The sequence below is a fragment of the Gossypium raimondii genome, chromosome 6 (assembly GCF_025698545.1).
Source record: "Gossypium raimondii isolate GPD5lz chromosome 6, ASM2569854v1, whole genome shotgun sequence".
Classification (NCBI taxonomy): domain Eukaryota; kingdom Viridiplantae; phylum Streptophyta; class Magnoliopsida; order Malvales; family Malvaceae; genus Gossypium; species Gossypium raimondii.
In genome coordinates this window covers 59,711,731-59,728,309 of record NC_068570.1, presented here as the reverse complement: position 1 = coordinate 59,728,309, position 16,579 = coordinate 59,711,731, and the positions used below count along the sequence as shown (strand labels likewise).

At 34.5% G+C, this 16,579-nt stretch overlaps 3 protein-coding genes across 5 annotated transcripts; 1 reads left to right on the top strand and 2 right to left on the bottom strand.

Annotated features, from left to right (window-relative positions):
* Positions 1-862: 862 nt before the first annotated feature.
* LOC105772817 (30S ribosomal protein S5, chloroplastic) lies at positions 863-3,761 on the bottom strand. The gene is made up of 2 exons (XM_012594281.2): positions 3,026-3,761; positions 863-1,372 (listed from the first exon to the last, which is right to left on the bottom strand). Exons 1-2 carry the CDS (start codon positions 3,676-3,678, stop codon positions 1,123-1,125), a joined length of 903 nt encoding a protein of 300 aa, XP_012449735.1. The 5' UTR covers positions 3,679-3,761; the 3' UTR covers positions 863-1,122.
* A 2,331-nt stretch (positions 3,762-6,092) lies between these two features.
* LOC105772814 (protein FRIGIDA-ESSENTIAL 1) lies at positions 6,093-9,950 on the top strand. Of its 3 annotated transcripts, XM_012594278.2 has the most exons (6): positions 6,308-6,444; positions 6,793-6,893; positions 6,989-7,466; positions 7,587-7,816; positions 7,894-9,326; positions 9,539-9,950. In XM_012594278.2, exons 2-6 carry the CDS (start codon positions 6,860-6,862, stop codon positions 9,566-9,568), a joined length of 2,205 nt encoding a protein of 734 aa, XP_012449732.1. In that variant the 5' UTR covers positions 6,308-6,444; positions 6,793-6,859; the 3' UTR covers positions 9,569-9,950. The 3 variants fall into 3 exon arrangements, with proteins under 3 accessions (XP_012449730.1, XP_012449729.1, XP_012449732.1); XM_012594276.2 differs by lacking the exon at positions 6,793-6,893 and having other exon boundaries at positions 6,093-6,444; positions 7,596-7,816; XM_012594275.2 differs by lacking the exon at positions 6,793-6,893 and having other exon boundaries at positions 6,093-6,444.
* Positions 9,951-14,557: 4,607 nt separating this feature from the next.
* On the bottom strand, positions 14,558-15,686 carry LOC105772819 (ethylene-responsive transcription factor 4). Its single transcript, XM_012594283.2, has one exon. The coding sequence runs from the start codon at positions 15,581-15,583 to the stop codon at positions 14,897-14,899; it is 687 nt and encodes a 228-aa protein (XP_012449737.1). The 5' UTR covers positions 15,584-15,686; the 3' UTR covers positions 14,558-14,896.
* Positions 15,687-16,579: the final 893 nt, after the last annotated feature.

Below are 16,579 nucleotides of genomic sequence, written 5' to 3'. Positions count from 1 at the left end.
TCAATTTGTTGGGATCCAAACGGCATATATATTGCCTCCATCAGTGAAGACAGTGCAAGATTGTGGTCAGTGTTTGAGCACAACTGCTTGCATGAATTGCATGCAACAGACAACAAATTCCAGTGTTGCACATTCCATCCAAAGTATTGGCTTCACTGGGTCATTGGTGCCGAGCAGGTAAAGTGTCTTAAGAATATTTATTATCAGATACTGTTTTATTTCTTCATTATTTTGCAATCAGATATGCAAGCCATTGTTGATATCTGAAATACACAAGAATGCAAGTCAGTCATGGTGTGATGATATTCCTTTCTATTGAGATCTAATTGTTCAAATTTTGTCAGTCACTTGAACTATGGAATCCATTAGACACCAATAAAACATGGAAATTTGAAGCACACATGGATGCAGTTTCTTCACTGGCATCTTCTTTAGACACTGAAATAATTGCCTCTACAAGCCATGATGAGTTGATTAAGCTATGGAAATAAAGAAGCCTCTCCATCAGAAATCATGCATTTGCTTGGATCAGAGCCATGTGTACATATGGAGCATTTTTGGATGAAGTTAAGGGCAACCGCAGCCAAAAATAAACAGTCAAGTGTATACATAGACTAAAATGCTGGTTTTTGTTTTCTGTTTTCTTGTTGGCTAGTCGTTTGGACTTGGATCCTTTTTCTTTTACATGAGAAATGAAAGATCATTGCTGATTTCTTTTGACAATAATGAAGCTTTTAGGGGGAATGACCATGGCTGCTCTATTTATGGTTGGGTTGGTTCATGGAGTGTTTATGCTTGTATGTCATTATAATGTCAAGTTCTATATTTCCTTAAACGTAACGGTCAACAACTAAAGAGTCTATTGCCTACAAAAGGGACTTGATTTTTCAGTAATCGATGGCAAGTTCTCAAGAAATTCAGTTTTTACAAACATCAGAGACAAGAAATGAAAAGAAAATGGAAAATTTCTAATAGAAGCTCAGAGTAACATAACTTTAATAATCGAAAAGTTAAATAGATGCTCAAATCTTGTTGGTTGACTTACATTACCAAAGCCTCATGTACTGTATCTACATTTGCAGAGGAGAATTGAGGGTAATGGTGAAGTTGTTTCCACGACCATCACTTCCATAGCTCTTCCATGGGAATTCCTCGTTCTTGAGCAACTTCTCGGAACTGCTTCATTTTCTGCACAGCAACAACCGTAGCTCTGGCATTGTTAAGGGCATTTTTACTTCCAAGTTGCTTGCCCAATGCGTTCTCAACACCTGCCATTTCAAGAACAATTCGCACAGCTCCTCCTGCAATAACTCCGGTACCAGGTGCTGCAGGTCTAAGCATCACCTTTGCTGCCCCATAATCACCCTCCGATCTGCCAGCCATTTCACGATGACATTAATAAAAAGCATTTTGGCATGCCATCTTTCACCATTATATTAGTCTAAATTGAGCAGGCTACCACGAAAATATAATTACATGATCCTAATGAGTGATCTGTAATAGGGATGACACAGTTTTCCGACATGAAATCCTATCTAAATTTCAAGATTATGAAGCCTCCCGAGATTTTACTTCTAGTGACTGCAAAGTATTGTAGGCTATAAATGCTTCAACAAATTTTTGGCCTTCATTAGCAGTCAAGAATAACAGCACCATCATTCAGATATATTTGCTTCATTATGCGGTTAGGCCCTTCCAAGTTCAGCAGAGAACTTAAAGACTAAAATTGCATATAATCCACAGATCACAATCAGAAAACACCGTAGAGGAAAAGCTTAAGAGACCACTTTCAATGGGTTAAAATAAGAAACACTCCTTAAAACATTTTGAAAAGCCCAGATTCTTAAGTACAACAAACTAAGATCATCTCATCACCTTTCCAAAAATAGCTACACAATCCTCAACCAAAAACTGGGAATCACTGAGTAAAAACTTCTACATGTTAAAACTACATTAAATGAAAGTCACTACGTTACTCGGACACTAAGTCTTTCTCTATGTACCCTTGTCCAACACTCATGTGGGACATATGGACAAAGATATGATTTCCAAAGATCCTCCAACTACATAGAAAAATAGAAAAAAATCGGACCATACCCGTCTCATATACATACGCATATCTAACATTCACACTCCAATTCAATAATGTAGCTATTAACCTACCCCATTAATCAGGACCATATACAAGTAGTTCAACATTAGTATGAACATATCCATATCCAAATATGTACCGAACACAATTTTTAAAAAAATTTAAAAGTAAAAGAGACCCTCTACTAAACATGCAACAAGAATCATTCTTATACCCCCAAGAAAGGAAATTTACTCAACTGTTTCATTTAAACACTCATGTGATGTCTAACATATGGACGAAGATATGACATTGAAAGATCATCCGACTATCAGACCATACCCGTCTTATATACATACGCACATGTAACATTCACACTCCAATCCGAATAATATAGCTATTAACCTACCTACCCCCATTAATCAGGATCATGTACAAGTAGTTCATTAGTCTGAGCATCATATCCTGCCCCCATATCCAAATATGTATCCAACACAAATTAAAAATAAAAGGGACCCTCTACTAAACATGCAACAAGAATCATTCTTATACCCCCAAGAAAGGAAATTTAGTTGGACTCTTCATTTTTCTCGAAGTACCCTTGTCCAACACTCATGTCCGACACATGGATAAGGATTTAACCTCCAATGGGGAAAAATCGAACCATACCCGTATCTGACATTGACACCCCAATCCCAATAATATATCTATTAACCGACCCCCATTAATCAGGATCGTGTACAAGTAGTTCATCATTTGTTTGAGCATCATATCCGGCCTCCATATCCAAATATGTATCCAACACAAATTTAAAAACTTTTAAAAAATAAAAGAGACCCTCTACTAAACATGCAACAAGAATCATTCTTATACCCCCAAGAAATGAAATTTACTCAATTACATCATCTAAACAGACTAAAAAAAAACACTTCTTGTATGTAATAAACTCCTTACCGATGTGGGAAAGTCAAATACTTAGTCATAGGAATAGTAATAATATTTCTTCTAGCATTCACAGCTGATTTCTGAACAGCACCAATAACCTCCTTAGCTTTCCCAACCCCAACACCAACTTGACCTTGTTTATCACCCACAACAACAATAGCTCTAAAATGCAATTGTTTCCCACCTTTAACCACTTTAGTAACCCTCCTAACTTGAACCACTCTTTCTTCAAACCCATCCCTTACTTTCTCTTTCTTAACTTTCCCAAAAGCGCTAGATTTCTTCACTTTCGAATCCATTACGTACACATCGTTTCCCAAAACAGAGACTCCGCTGTAAGCCGGACCGTATAGTTCCTCGTAAGCTGCGGCGATTTCGTCTTCCGTTTCTTCTGGACCCTCGTCGAAAGACGGCGGTGGGGTGAATCCTTCTGGTGGTGTTGGTGGGTCGAAAACGATGTCTTCTTCGGGGTTGACGTCGTCGAAAAAGGAAGTGTCGATGTCGGAGGATTTGGCTTGTGGTGTGAGGGAAAGAGGGCGGAATGTGCGGCGGAGAGAAATTGGTTTTGAGGGTTTGGGGAAGAAGAAGGTTTTGGAAGGAATGGTAGAACGAAGGGTAAAGGAAGAAAGGGTTAAGGCTATTGCTGTTGTTGTTGCCGCCATGGATAAGGCTCAAAGAGCAAAATGAAAAGCCAAAAAATATGCTTATCTTATGAAAAAGAAAAATAAGTAAACTGTGTATGTATGTTGGGGGAGACGATGTAAAGCGTAACCCGAACAATACGGATATGGACCGGATTTTTTTAAAGTATAAAATAACATTTAGTCCCTGAACTTTGTAATTTGTTCATCTTAGTCCTTGAATAGTTTCTTGGTTCACTTTCATCCTGAAACTTGGTAGGATTCAAGGAGTCATATTGCATTTTGCTCTCTCTATTCAAAAATAGATAAATTAGTCTTTGCACGTTAAATCAAAGAGTAAATCAACCCTTCTATTAAAAATTTCATCTATTTCTACTCTTAAAAATTAGTTTATGTTCGTCAGCATAATGTACATGTGCAATTGTTTAGTTATTCTGTCAGTCAGGCTAGTTTTTAACAATAGGAAAGGATAACTTTTTTAACAGAAATGATTAATTTGCTCTTTGATTTAACGTATGGAAATAATTTACCCATTTTTTAAGTAAAAGGAGCAAAATACAATCTGACTCTTAGTGCAAGGGTCTCCATGGTACTTTTACTAGAAAAATTATTTATGAAAATGGAAATTTCAAAAAAAAATCAAAAAACCTACATTTGTTGTATTGTCTATAGCAATAAATTAGAACTTAGTATTTGTTGATTCCTTATTTTCTATCAAACGATATTTTCTGCCATTCTTGAATCTTCAGTTGCTACGAGAGTAAACTCTTATCTCAAATTGAACATTGAATGAAAACTAAACTTTCCAATGGGGAAAATTTATAGTAACCAAAACCGAAATAACTATCACAACTACTCACAAAATATAATTTATTTGTAATTTGTTCATCTTGCTCCTTGAATATTTTATTGGTTCAAAGTATGATTATGTTGCACTACCTAAAATTTTAACTTTTAATATAATTTTAGATTTTATATAAAAAAATTAAAAAATTTTGAGTAATAATGTGACATAATATCATAGTATTATGTCAGCAGTACACCTTAACAGAATCCAAGTCCAAGATCGAATTGGAAAAGTCACCAAAATTTGAAACTAATATAAACAAAATAAAATTAGTAAGCAAATTGAAAAAAAAAATTAAGTTCAAGAACTAAATGTTTTTTTACCTTTTTAGGCTGCCTGGCCCGACCCATTTTGACTTCGATCTTTTAGCCTCAGGTCGGCCCAAATTGATTAGTTTTACTCTTTAAAATAATAAAAAATATTATTTTAAAAAAATAGTAAAATGAGACATTTGGACCGGCCAAAATTCGATCCAAGCTTGGATTTTTTTTAGATCGGGTCTAGATCGAACCCGTAAATATTAATTTTTTTAAAGGGTAAACTATATTCAATATTACTAAGCTATTAATATGTTTACGTTTTGGTCATTCAACTTCAAAAAGTTATAAAATGGTTACTAAACTATTCGAAAGTTTTCATTTAAGTTATTGGGATGTTAAAATCACTGCTATATGACATTCTCTGTTCATACTACCTGCACCAATCAAAAGTTCTTATTCCCTTTCTTTTATACAGTTCAATTTTTTTCGTGAAACAATTTTGAACATCACTAATTTTTTTAACCAAAATTCAAATGATTTTTCTCTAATATTTGACATTAACCATCATGCCAAATTGGATCTAAGGCATGTTCGTTTACCTGTATTGATCCTTCGTACCTAGGGAAGCAATTTTCAATTTTAATAGAAAAAATTGATTCGGTTAATTTGGTTTCGATTTAGTCGGGTGGGGTGAGTTGGTTGTTTTTTTACCTCGATTTATTTGATAATTTTATCGGTTTTTTAATCTCGGAACCGAACTGACCAAAAAAATTGACTTCTTTTATATTATTTATATTTTATAATATATAATAGATATATAACCATATAAACTCAATCCAATAACCCAAGATCGATTAATTGACAAAATCGACCGAATCAAAGTCGGTTCGGTTTAGTCAATTTTCTCAACTAAAGTTAATTTGATCGGTGTTCTCAACTAAAATTGGTCAAGTCAATTTTCTTATGTTAAAGTTGATTAGTTCGGTTCGAAAAAAAAAATCCTACCAAACTAACTGATTAAATCGATTACTCTTCCCTAATCGTACCGATTGTCAATTTGCTGCTTTATGCTTGCTATCCAAACTTTAAAAAAAAACTTAACAACCCAAAGACTTAAATAAAAAGTTCTGAATAGTTCAGTGACTTAAATGAAAACTATTGAATAGTTCAGTGATCATTCTGTAACTTTTTGAAGTTGAATGACCAAAATGTAAACTTACTAATAGTTTAATAACCTCATGTGTAATTTATCCAAAAACTAAGTAAGACCAATATGGCCTATTAAAAACACATTTAAAAATCATGGCCCAAAAGTAGTAATAGCTCAATCAATCATCGTTTATCACCATCGAAGCAGGCGCGTGAGTAAGTAAGCGGGAAAGGTTCTCGTTCAGGTGAAATGATCGACGTCCAGATGGCAAACCACGAATAAAGCTCACGCGCAGCTCAGAATCACATCACGACTTTTTTTTTTCACCACTCGCTCTCTCTCTTTTTTTTTTAAACACCGAGGAAGACCGGTAATGTCTTCGTCAACCTCTGCCGCCGTCCCACGCGCCGGTAACGACGACGAAATCCGCGCCGCCTCAATTATGGAACGAGAAATTAACAGTTCCGATATGGAAATCGATGATGATGATGAAAACGAAGAGGATTTGCAAAGCTCTTCGAATCGAAATGGTTAGTCAATTTTTATACCTTCGGTCAATCGATTAGGAGAGATTAAAATTTAAATATTGACATTTGTTATAAATTAAAATTGAATGGCTATTGAAGATGTTAGTGGGAGCTAAGGAGATGAAAATAGAACACATTAATTTTTAAAGTAGGAACAAAGATATATATATATATTCTTTTGTGTACATTTATTCAACAATTGTTTGGCATTCCAGTTGAAACAAAGTATTCTAGTATTTGAGAAATTTTGTATCCATTTTTGTGATTTGCAGTTAGCTTTTAACACTGTTATAGTGTTTCTGACCTCTTAGCATCAGCTGAATTGGTCTTATATTTTACTTGTTGCTGCAGTACTGCCATGAAACAGCAGTGCAAGCACCTGAATTTGTTTACTCTTCGCTTTGGCTGGTGATTAAATATGCTAAAGTCTGGAGATTATAAGAAAACAAGATGTAAAGATTTCATTTGTCGTTAAGTATAATTTCATAGCGTGACTGGAAAATTTGGTTAATTTTTGTCATCTTGATTGAGTTATTCTTTCATGTAGATGCTGGTAATGTTGTGGAGTCCAGGGGGCATGATGGACAACTCGGGTCAGATTTGTCAAGTACTCCTGGAAATTGCGAACCAAGAATACTGGCTAAAACCCTTAATGTAGGAGAGGGTAGTGCTAATTTTGAATTTTCCAGTCTTCCAAATGAGTCGTTAGCGACTCAAAAGGAGGGTCTATGCACAAACTATGTGGCTTCCAAGTATTCAGTATCTGGAAAAGAGCCTGCAAAGGAAAATGGAATTCAAGAATATATGGGCAATGGAAAAGATTCTCGTAACATGTTAGAAAGAAAAGCCTCTCAAGACTACCCTGACCAGCATACTAACGGCAAGGGCCATTTTGTTGTTGATGAGAGTAATTCACTCCCAGTTGGGCATCACTCAGGAGGAGTTAATAATGGTCTAGGTTTCGAGGAAAAAAATAAGCAAATGGATGTGCAAACAGATGATGATAAGAGGAAGATAAAATCAAGGTGTGGTGACCTATATGCCTTTTATAACATAGAATGAATTTAAGCTCTTTATTATGTACTTTTTGCCAGCAAGTTTCTGCCTTCCCATGATTATACATCCATTAATTTACTAATCAATAGGTTTCACAGATCTGCTGCTCCTCAGACTAGTGCCGGAAGTCTATCACCTAGCAGTAATAGTGAGAACAAACGCCCTGCACTTATATGTGACTTTTTTGCTAGAGGTTGGTGTATCAAAGGAAGTTCATGTAGATTTCTTCACATAAAAGATGGTGGGAAAAATCCTGGACAACTGCCTCAAGAAGATACAGCTGCAGCAGATGGGAAAAGAGCTGTTGAGCTTGATGAAGGTAAAAAATATTTTCTGTATTATGGATGATCCAAAATCTTCTCTGAATTGTATTTTGATAAGAACCTTTTGTATCAGGTTTTAGAAGTGCTGCTGAGAGATCAAGATCACCTGCTTCTGCTGATGCACTGCCTTCGTCTGTTGTAAATAAGACTGGATTGTCTTCTCATTTCTTTTCAGAAAGAATCCTGCCGTTGGGGCATGATGAAAACCAAAGATTACACTTATTTCATGAAATGAATAAGTTCCCTCTACTCCAAAGTAAAGATAAATCTTTGGGCACTGCCCCTGCCTCTCAGTGGTTTTCTGCATCTACAGATGATTTTGGACCATCTAAGGATGTAAGACAAAATGGTATAGGTCAGAACTTGCCTGTTTCACTGAGTGATAGATCTACCTTCGGGAATGGTTTTCTTCCTGAATATAAATCATCATTGAGTGGCTCAGTTATATCATTGGGCGATATATATAGTGAGAACCAATCTCATCATGTCTCAACACACCTAGTATCATTGCCTTTAAACTTTTCTTTGAGTGCATGCTCTCTTGGAGCTCAAAAGATGTTGGACAATGACCGCGGGTGTCATACTTCCAAGTTGTCTTCTTTGCTGCAAGGCCCTTTTCCCTTCTCTAGTTCTAAACCAGAAAAATTTCTTGTAAATGATGTTGCCAGTGATCCGTTGCACTTTTCAGAAAATAGAATAAAAATATCTTCAGATGATTGGGAGCCATCAGTACCCTTTCGGCCATCCTTTTTTGTCACCTCTGGTATATCATCCCCACGAGGCGAATATGATCCTCTTCGTGACAGCATTGATGTGTCCAGTGCGGGAGAGAGGCCACTTAAATTTTCTTTCTCTAATCAAGGTCCATCCCTCTTGAATGTAGCAGATCCACCAACATATGGCAATTTTGCATCAAGAAGGCCACTGCTCCCTGAACGTAATGATGATAAAAGAACTGCATCTTGTCATAATGGAGTCCATGAAAACTTGGTCAGCAATAATTGCAACCCTTCTGGAAAAGATTCGCTAACAACTGATGCAAATGATGGAACTTCTGCTGTTGACATGCAAAACGGAACACTAGTGAAAGAAGAGATTTCCTCGGTTGCTTCTCATGTCAAAGACATTTCAAAGGCAAACAAAAATGATAGAGATCATGACGGCAGACATCGAAGAGGCGGGTCTAGATGCAAAAGGGACTTAGAAGTAGATAGGGTTAGAGAAAAGAATGAAATAGATGTTGAGGTTGAGCATAAGGCAGATGGGGATTATAAAGAATCAAAAGCAATGAGGCATTTCCATGCTGCTCTTGTAGATTTAATTAAGCAACTGTTGAAACCAACTTGGCGTGAGGGTCATCTCAGTAAAGATGCTCATAATACAATAGTCAAAAAAGCAGTTGACAAAGTTTTTGGCAGCATACAACCTCATCAGCTTCCAGTTACCTTCGAGTCAGTTAAGCAATATCTTTCTTCATCCCAACCAAAAATAACAAGACTTGTTGAGGTGAGAATCTTTGCTTTGAGATGCATTGTATACTCTATGCAAGATCTAGATAATAAATGCTACCGACCCCCTTCTTCCAACCAAAGATATTTTCTTTTACCGGATGAATATTGCCTTTTTTGTCTATCAATTAAGTGGACAAATATTTACGGTTTGTATATTTTAAATGTAACTCATTAATAAAATTGACATTCTTATTTTCTGTTTTGCAGGGATATATCGAAAAATACAAAAAATCTTGAGATGCTAGGCGGGGGTGCTAATGTATTTATTGCACATTTTATTAACGGAAGTCTTAAACAATTTAAACTGAGTATCATGGAAGTGTATGGATATTTATCTTGAAATGCTTTCGTTCTTTTTTTCCCTTTATTATCTGTATGTAGAAAGAATTTCTACAATACATGTCTTACTAGTAGTTGCTAAGTCTAGGAGAGCATGTTATTCTTCTTAGCTTGCATGTTGGGAAGTCTCCAAAGGAGTTTCAGCTAAACTTTCTTTAGGACAATGGAATAGTTAGTTGCAAGATTACTTGTATGCTAGGTAACATTTTTTATGGATATAAGATATGAATTGTAAAAAGGTTCAAATTTATTTCATAACTCCTTGCAGTTTTTCGAGAAACTTTTCGGCGAGTTGCAATGTGAAACTTAAGCTTTGTGGTGATGGTGATATGAATATTGATATTTATGGTCTCTGTACCTCAAGATAATGGATCAGACTTGTATAAGAATTTTTGTGGAGGCTTACTCTGGTGTGATCATCTCCTTGGCTTGCCTTGCTTTTTTACTAATGAAATCTGCTCATCTCTTTTTGCTTAAAGCATTCTTTTTCTTTAGTGATTATATAGTAGAAGTCCTTAAGCAGTTTTCTTGTAGCTCCTCCCCCTAATGATTTTGCTATTGTATGTTTGTTTATAATCATGTTTATTTGCTGCTGCAAATTTTTTTTTATAAGGTTTAGGAAAGAAGTAGATTTGGCTAATAGGCCATTTTACGAAGTAATGTCTCATAGTCTATTCCAAAGCTTCATGTACAACTTAAAGCACAGTCAATAACATGTCAGGTAGCTTCTCATAAGTCTATATGCTAAATTTATACAATCATGATCGTTAGCATCTGGCAACTCTTGGGAAATTTAGCTCCAAATCATTACATCACAGTCCCTCTGGTATATATTTGTATATTAATGGAGTTGTTAGGACTTTGAATGTGAGAGCTTGGCAACTATACTAGTGAAATTGTTACATTTGTAACTTTTTATTCAACTAACTCTAAAAATCCCTGTTGATTTGGACCAAATTCTTAAAACTCAGGTGCCCGATTTATTTCTGAAAAAAAAAATTATTGGAATAATGTAACTTGATACTTCCTTGTTGGGCAAAATGTGCTTTCTTAGTTGTTCTGGCAGCCATGAGAGAGACAAAGGATTGAAATAATTTCTGGCCAAACCAAGATCATGAGGCAATCTGCTTCAGTATTGTCAAGGCGTGCGCCTAGGCGTGCCTTGTGCCTTAGCACTAGACAAAGTGCCCGAGACCTTTTCAGGCAAAGCCTATTCGATCAAGTACACGCCTGGTGCACTTAGGCACACTTTATTATAAGGCGATAGGCATAGAAAAAGTCTGTCTAATTAAAGTCCTCTTTATTTTTTGCATGTTTGAGTATTCAACAACAAATGCAGATCACAAGTAAATCGTGTATGTTCACCAATAAAATTTTTTGCATGTTTTGTAGATAAACTATATCGCACTTTAGAGTTTATTACATATCTTACTCGTACAAATACATATTGCGTTTTATTTCACACAGGTCACCTCTATTTGTGTGCCTTGCATCCAAGGCAAGACAAGGATTCTAGCGCTTAGAGTATGCCTTACGCCCTTGACAACTCCGATTTGCTTCCTTTTAACTTGCTTTTTTGCATTTTGATTTGATTCATGAGAAACTTATTGTGTTATTATCATGATTAAGAATTGGAATCTTGTTACTACAGCGATATGGTGACCATTATACTCTTTGTACCCTGAAATTTGCCTGAGATTGTTCTGAATATTGGAGTTATCATATTGTGATTGCAATAAAGCTTTCTGATTTCTGTACCAGGTGTTCCCGATACAAACTCGAACCCTTGATCATCTATACTGTTTCGGTAAGTTCTCATGCTCGTAGACTTTTGTTTCTGGTCTTTGAATGCACATGATTATGTTGATTCAACTTTTCATTTCTTTTCGTAGTATTGATGTTTGACATTTATTAGAATATAGAAATACTTGGATAAAAAGGAACATACACATGTGGGACACATACTCATATTCTATAATCACACTTGAGTCGGAGTAATATAGATATAAATCTTGCGAAAGAGAGTCAAGTGAACTGCTGACTTGAAGGTCGGTGGATGTCCAAAAAGAACAATATCTTTAAAATAAGCACACGACGGGGCTATGAACCTGATTGCTACAGCAAACTTCATATGCACTGTTATACTATACGTCAATAATGGTAGTAGGAATGATCGTAAAGCAATAAGAAAGAAAAATAAGAACACGTAGATTTTACGTGAAAAACCCTTATCGGGAAAAAAATATGGGCAGAGGAAAATAAATTCACTAATGTTGAAAAACACCAATACAAGAGATTTTCGGTTATACGTAGTTTTAAAGGGTTAAACAACCCTTCTGATAGAAAAAGTATAGTCCTATACGGGTTTAACTTGTGCGGCAAGGTCCATATTGCAGGGCGGTCAAGATTAGTGGTTCTGTCCAAGGCCGTAGCCTACCATAGATTCTCAATTTTGCCTCTCTATTTTATTTCTTTAACAAGTGAGTTGCACTTCAAACTTTTCAAGCCAGATCAAATGAGATATACAACTCTAACATGCGTTTGGATCAACATTTTTGTTGCTGATTTGTTTGGTTGGCCTTTATATTTTCAGATCCTAACAGAATATGTATAAATGAATTTGATTTCTGTCATTTGATTCAGAGAGATTCTTTCATTTCATTACCCGAATTGCAGACATCAATGATTCTAGATTGCTATTGTTTTTTTAAGAAAAAAATACTTTTATTAGTAGTTATACATAGATATGGCACATAGTATAGATGAATAAAACACTATATCATTGTCTACAATGAGAGTTTAATAGATGAAAAATAAACTGACAATAACCATAACAATAGAAAGTTTAAAATTAATTAGAGATGCATTATCTTGATTAATCACCAATAATTGTATTCTAATTAAAGCAGTCAATATTGTACAGGTAGGCGTATCGTTCTTGTTTTGATATTTGTATATATTGGTATCAGCATGTTTCGATGTATTGTTTCAGGTTTATCGATGTTTTTAAAATATTTTTTACACGTATATTTCTGTAGTATAATTTTTAGTTTCTTAATAAATTATATATAGATTTAAATATTTTTCACATATTTATGATTAATTTTTAGTTTCTTAATAAATTATAGATTATTTGGTATTGTTTAAGACCAAAATGATACGTACTGGCTGATACGATTGGTACCGGTATGGTACCAACTGTCATGATCCTAACTTTGTCATCGTTAAACCATTCTGACGTTGAACCCCATTTAACCACCGTCAAAAACTCTTCAAAGACCTCACCACATTAATGATGCACAAAAAGTCAAGTCTTGACTTATTTCTACCGTCATCATCTCGAAGTCCAATCAAACAATTACGATTAAAATGCTCTATTGCGACAAAATCTTTCAATACCAATTCCTAATAGATCTAAAGAGGCCTCTATCTTAACAAATATTATATATAGGCCAAAAGAAAACTAAAAATTAAAAGAGATAAAATTAAGATCACCACAACTTTTACAGAAAACTGGACTGAAATGAAATCCTACTAAAATTGAAAATTTATAGATAATAGTGAATGGGTTATCTTTTTAAATTGGTAATAATTTTATCTCTTCATTAAAATAAGTGAAACAATGTTTTAAAATAATAAAAAATTGTCAAAAGAAAATTCACAAATAAATATTTGTAAATAAAAGGGAATATAAAAGACACATCTCAAGTCTTAAATAGAATGTGATCATAAAGCGTATATCTTAAGAACTATAGCGAAAGTAGCGTACTATTTTTAAATATAATTTTAAAGTGAAGGAGAAAATATAAAATTTTATAAATTTTAAGGACAATATTTTAATTTTAAATTTTTATTCGATTTTTGAGATTTTAATTCTTTTTCTCTTCTTCTCAATTATCAATTTTAGTTCAATTTTGCATGAATATAATTTTTCAATTACCATAGATGAAGCATATCAAAATATGTTTGATGCAAACGAAATAAGTTAAAATTTGAGTCAATATCATGATTGTTTGAATTGAATCGGATCAATAATTAGATAAAAAATTATTGATAATCTGAAATTTTTAATCAATGATTGGATTGTGAAAATTTTGACCAAAAACAAAATCTATGTCACATGGTTCCGGTTTATATCTATAACGACTGGTCATTCAATTTGTTGCAACAGTAGAAAGTAATTAATTATGGAAAGGAAAACTAAATCTCTAGCATATCAACGGCTACATATCCACTGCCAATGACAATATCCACGTGGGAATCACATCTTCGAAGACATAAACAGAACACACGCGCAAAAATCGGGAAGTGTGTAACAAACACGTGCTGTTCAGGTGTGAAAATATCCCGATAACTTCCAGTCAACTTGGGAGTTTGCCTTTTCCGTCTCCTTTATCCTCTCCTTCACGCGCAACTTGATTAACTCACCGTCACTCGCCTCTTTTATCCACTTCGAAATATTAGTCTTTTTTAACAATAAATAAAATGATAAATATCAATTTTATATATGAATCTTGGTCTAATGTGTAATTTGATACATGAATTTTGATTTGATACAATTATACACATGAAACTTAAATTGAGAATTATATGTATACATGAAACTTTGATTTTGATTCAATCGTATATATTTAAAGAAATAAATACATATATTTATTTTCGTATTAGATTAATATAATTGTTTACGTATGCAACACATGAATGTAAAACGATACTAATTCGACAATAGTATTAGTGATTTGTGAAAATTAAATCAAATCAAAATATTAATATATTTTTTAAATATAAACTAATTACATTTAATATATTTTTTCTAAAATATCTCATGAAATAAATTTTCGGATTCCAGCACGATCGATATTATTCTATACTATAAAATATTAATAATTAATAATAAAAAATTAGAAAAAAATAAATAAATGCTTGAAGGAATTTCTTTTTGTTGTTGTTGTTGTAAATTCATCGGAAAAAAAAAACAGCCGCTAGTTATAGAACAACAAAATAAACAGAAAGTGATGTCTCCGTCGGAAAAAAGAGAGAAGATTATCGGCCAAGTATTTCAGATCTAACGACCGCCGTTGATTTCATGATCGGACGATTATAAAAAAAAGTTTCTTTTTTTTTTCATTTGGTCTAATTTAAAAAAAAATTGGACTAAATAAATTTAAAAAACGGAAGTTAAAAAAAGTGCTTTTCCGGCATTATGATCCACGGTGAGAAAAAAAATCAGGCAATTTCCGGAAGAGCAGGTTTATTGAGATCAATATTAAGAAGTGGACGTGGATTGACGTCGACGACGGATGATGAATCGGAGTCGCTTTGTACTCCGCCGTTGAACGACGCCGTATTAAAATCCTGATGATCGAATCTCATCCATTGATATTGTTGTCCTTTCACTAAACCAGGTCGAACGAAAGCATCAAGGTAAAAAACCTGATTGCTTGCGACGACTGGTACGCCGCCACCGGCGGTAAAAATGCCGGACACAGGCGAAACTTTCTGGGAAGGAAACCTAAAGGCGGGAGATCCGAATCCGGTACTCGTCCCGCGTCCAAGATTGAGATCCAACGGTGAAGATTCGATCACGAGCGTCGGTTCACGGCTCGACGATTCCACGGTACTAACTTGGCTTGGACTCTTGCTATTTATTTTATTACCATTATTGAAGTTTTCAAATGGAAGAGGGAAATTAGTCTTAGCTTTAGCACCGCGAAACTCACGAGCGGCGGCGTCGTAAGCTCTCGCCGCTTCCTCCGCCGTATCGAAAGTTCCTAACCAAACACGACTCTTTTTCCCTGGATCTCGGATCTCCGCCGCATAACGGCCCCACGGACGCTTCCTTACACCTCTAAAATATACCTCCTTACAACTTCCGTTTCCGTTGACGGCCGCCGTTTTATCTCTCGGCGCCATTTGATAAAAGACCGTGGCGTTCTTTTATCCGATTGAGAGAAAAATGTCGCTGGAACTGGTGTGGTGTTAAAAGAGGAATTGGGGGGGGGGGGGAGGGGGGGGAGAAAGGAACTGAGAGCTGAGGTGCTTTATAGAGGGGAAGGAAGAATCGACGAGGAATTAAAGGGGTCAACGAGGGATTTGACTGAAGGGGGCGGCTGAGATGTTAGCGATTTTATAAATATGCTATAAGTCCCTATACTCTTTATAATTTAAATTTTAATCCATATATTTTTATTTCTAGGAATTTAGTGCCTTTATTTTTTAAATTTCAAGTCCAGTTGTTAATACTATTAAAATTTATTTTTTAATTTATTAATGTGACATTTTAAAATTAAAAATACTCACTTGATAGTCATGTAATTAAAAATTAAAAATAATTTTAACAATGTCAACATTTTAACATGAATTTTGAAATCAAAAGTAAAATGACTAATTTTTTTAGAAGTATAGGGACTAAATTTCAAATTTGCAAAGAGTGATTTACTCTTTTATTACTACTAATTTAGTTCCTCTACTTTTCATATTTCATTATTTAGATCCAATTGTTAACATTTTTAAAATTATTTTATTAAATTCAAGTTCATTGCAACATTATTTTCTCAGTTACATTACTACCAACTCAAATTTTTTATTTTGAAATGTCACACCAAATTAAACAAAAAATTTATCAGTGTTAACAATTGGACCTAAATTTTGAAATCTAAAACATATAGGGACTAAATTTTAAATTTGTGAAGAGTAGAAGATCCTATTACAGATTTTAACCTTTTGTAAATTTAGAAAACCGGATTACGTGACATGTGGATGGTTGTCTTGAAGAAACCATATTATATTATTATCACGTTATCATTATCTAACGGCTGCTAATTCGTGCGGTGGTATGGGCTCAATCTCACTCTCTTTCCCCTCATGTCTATCACACGCCTCACTCAAAAGCGTAAGCACTTATTTTTC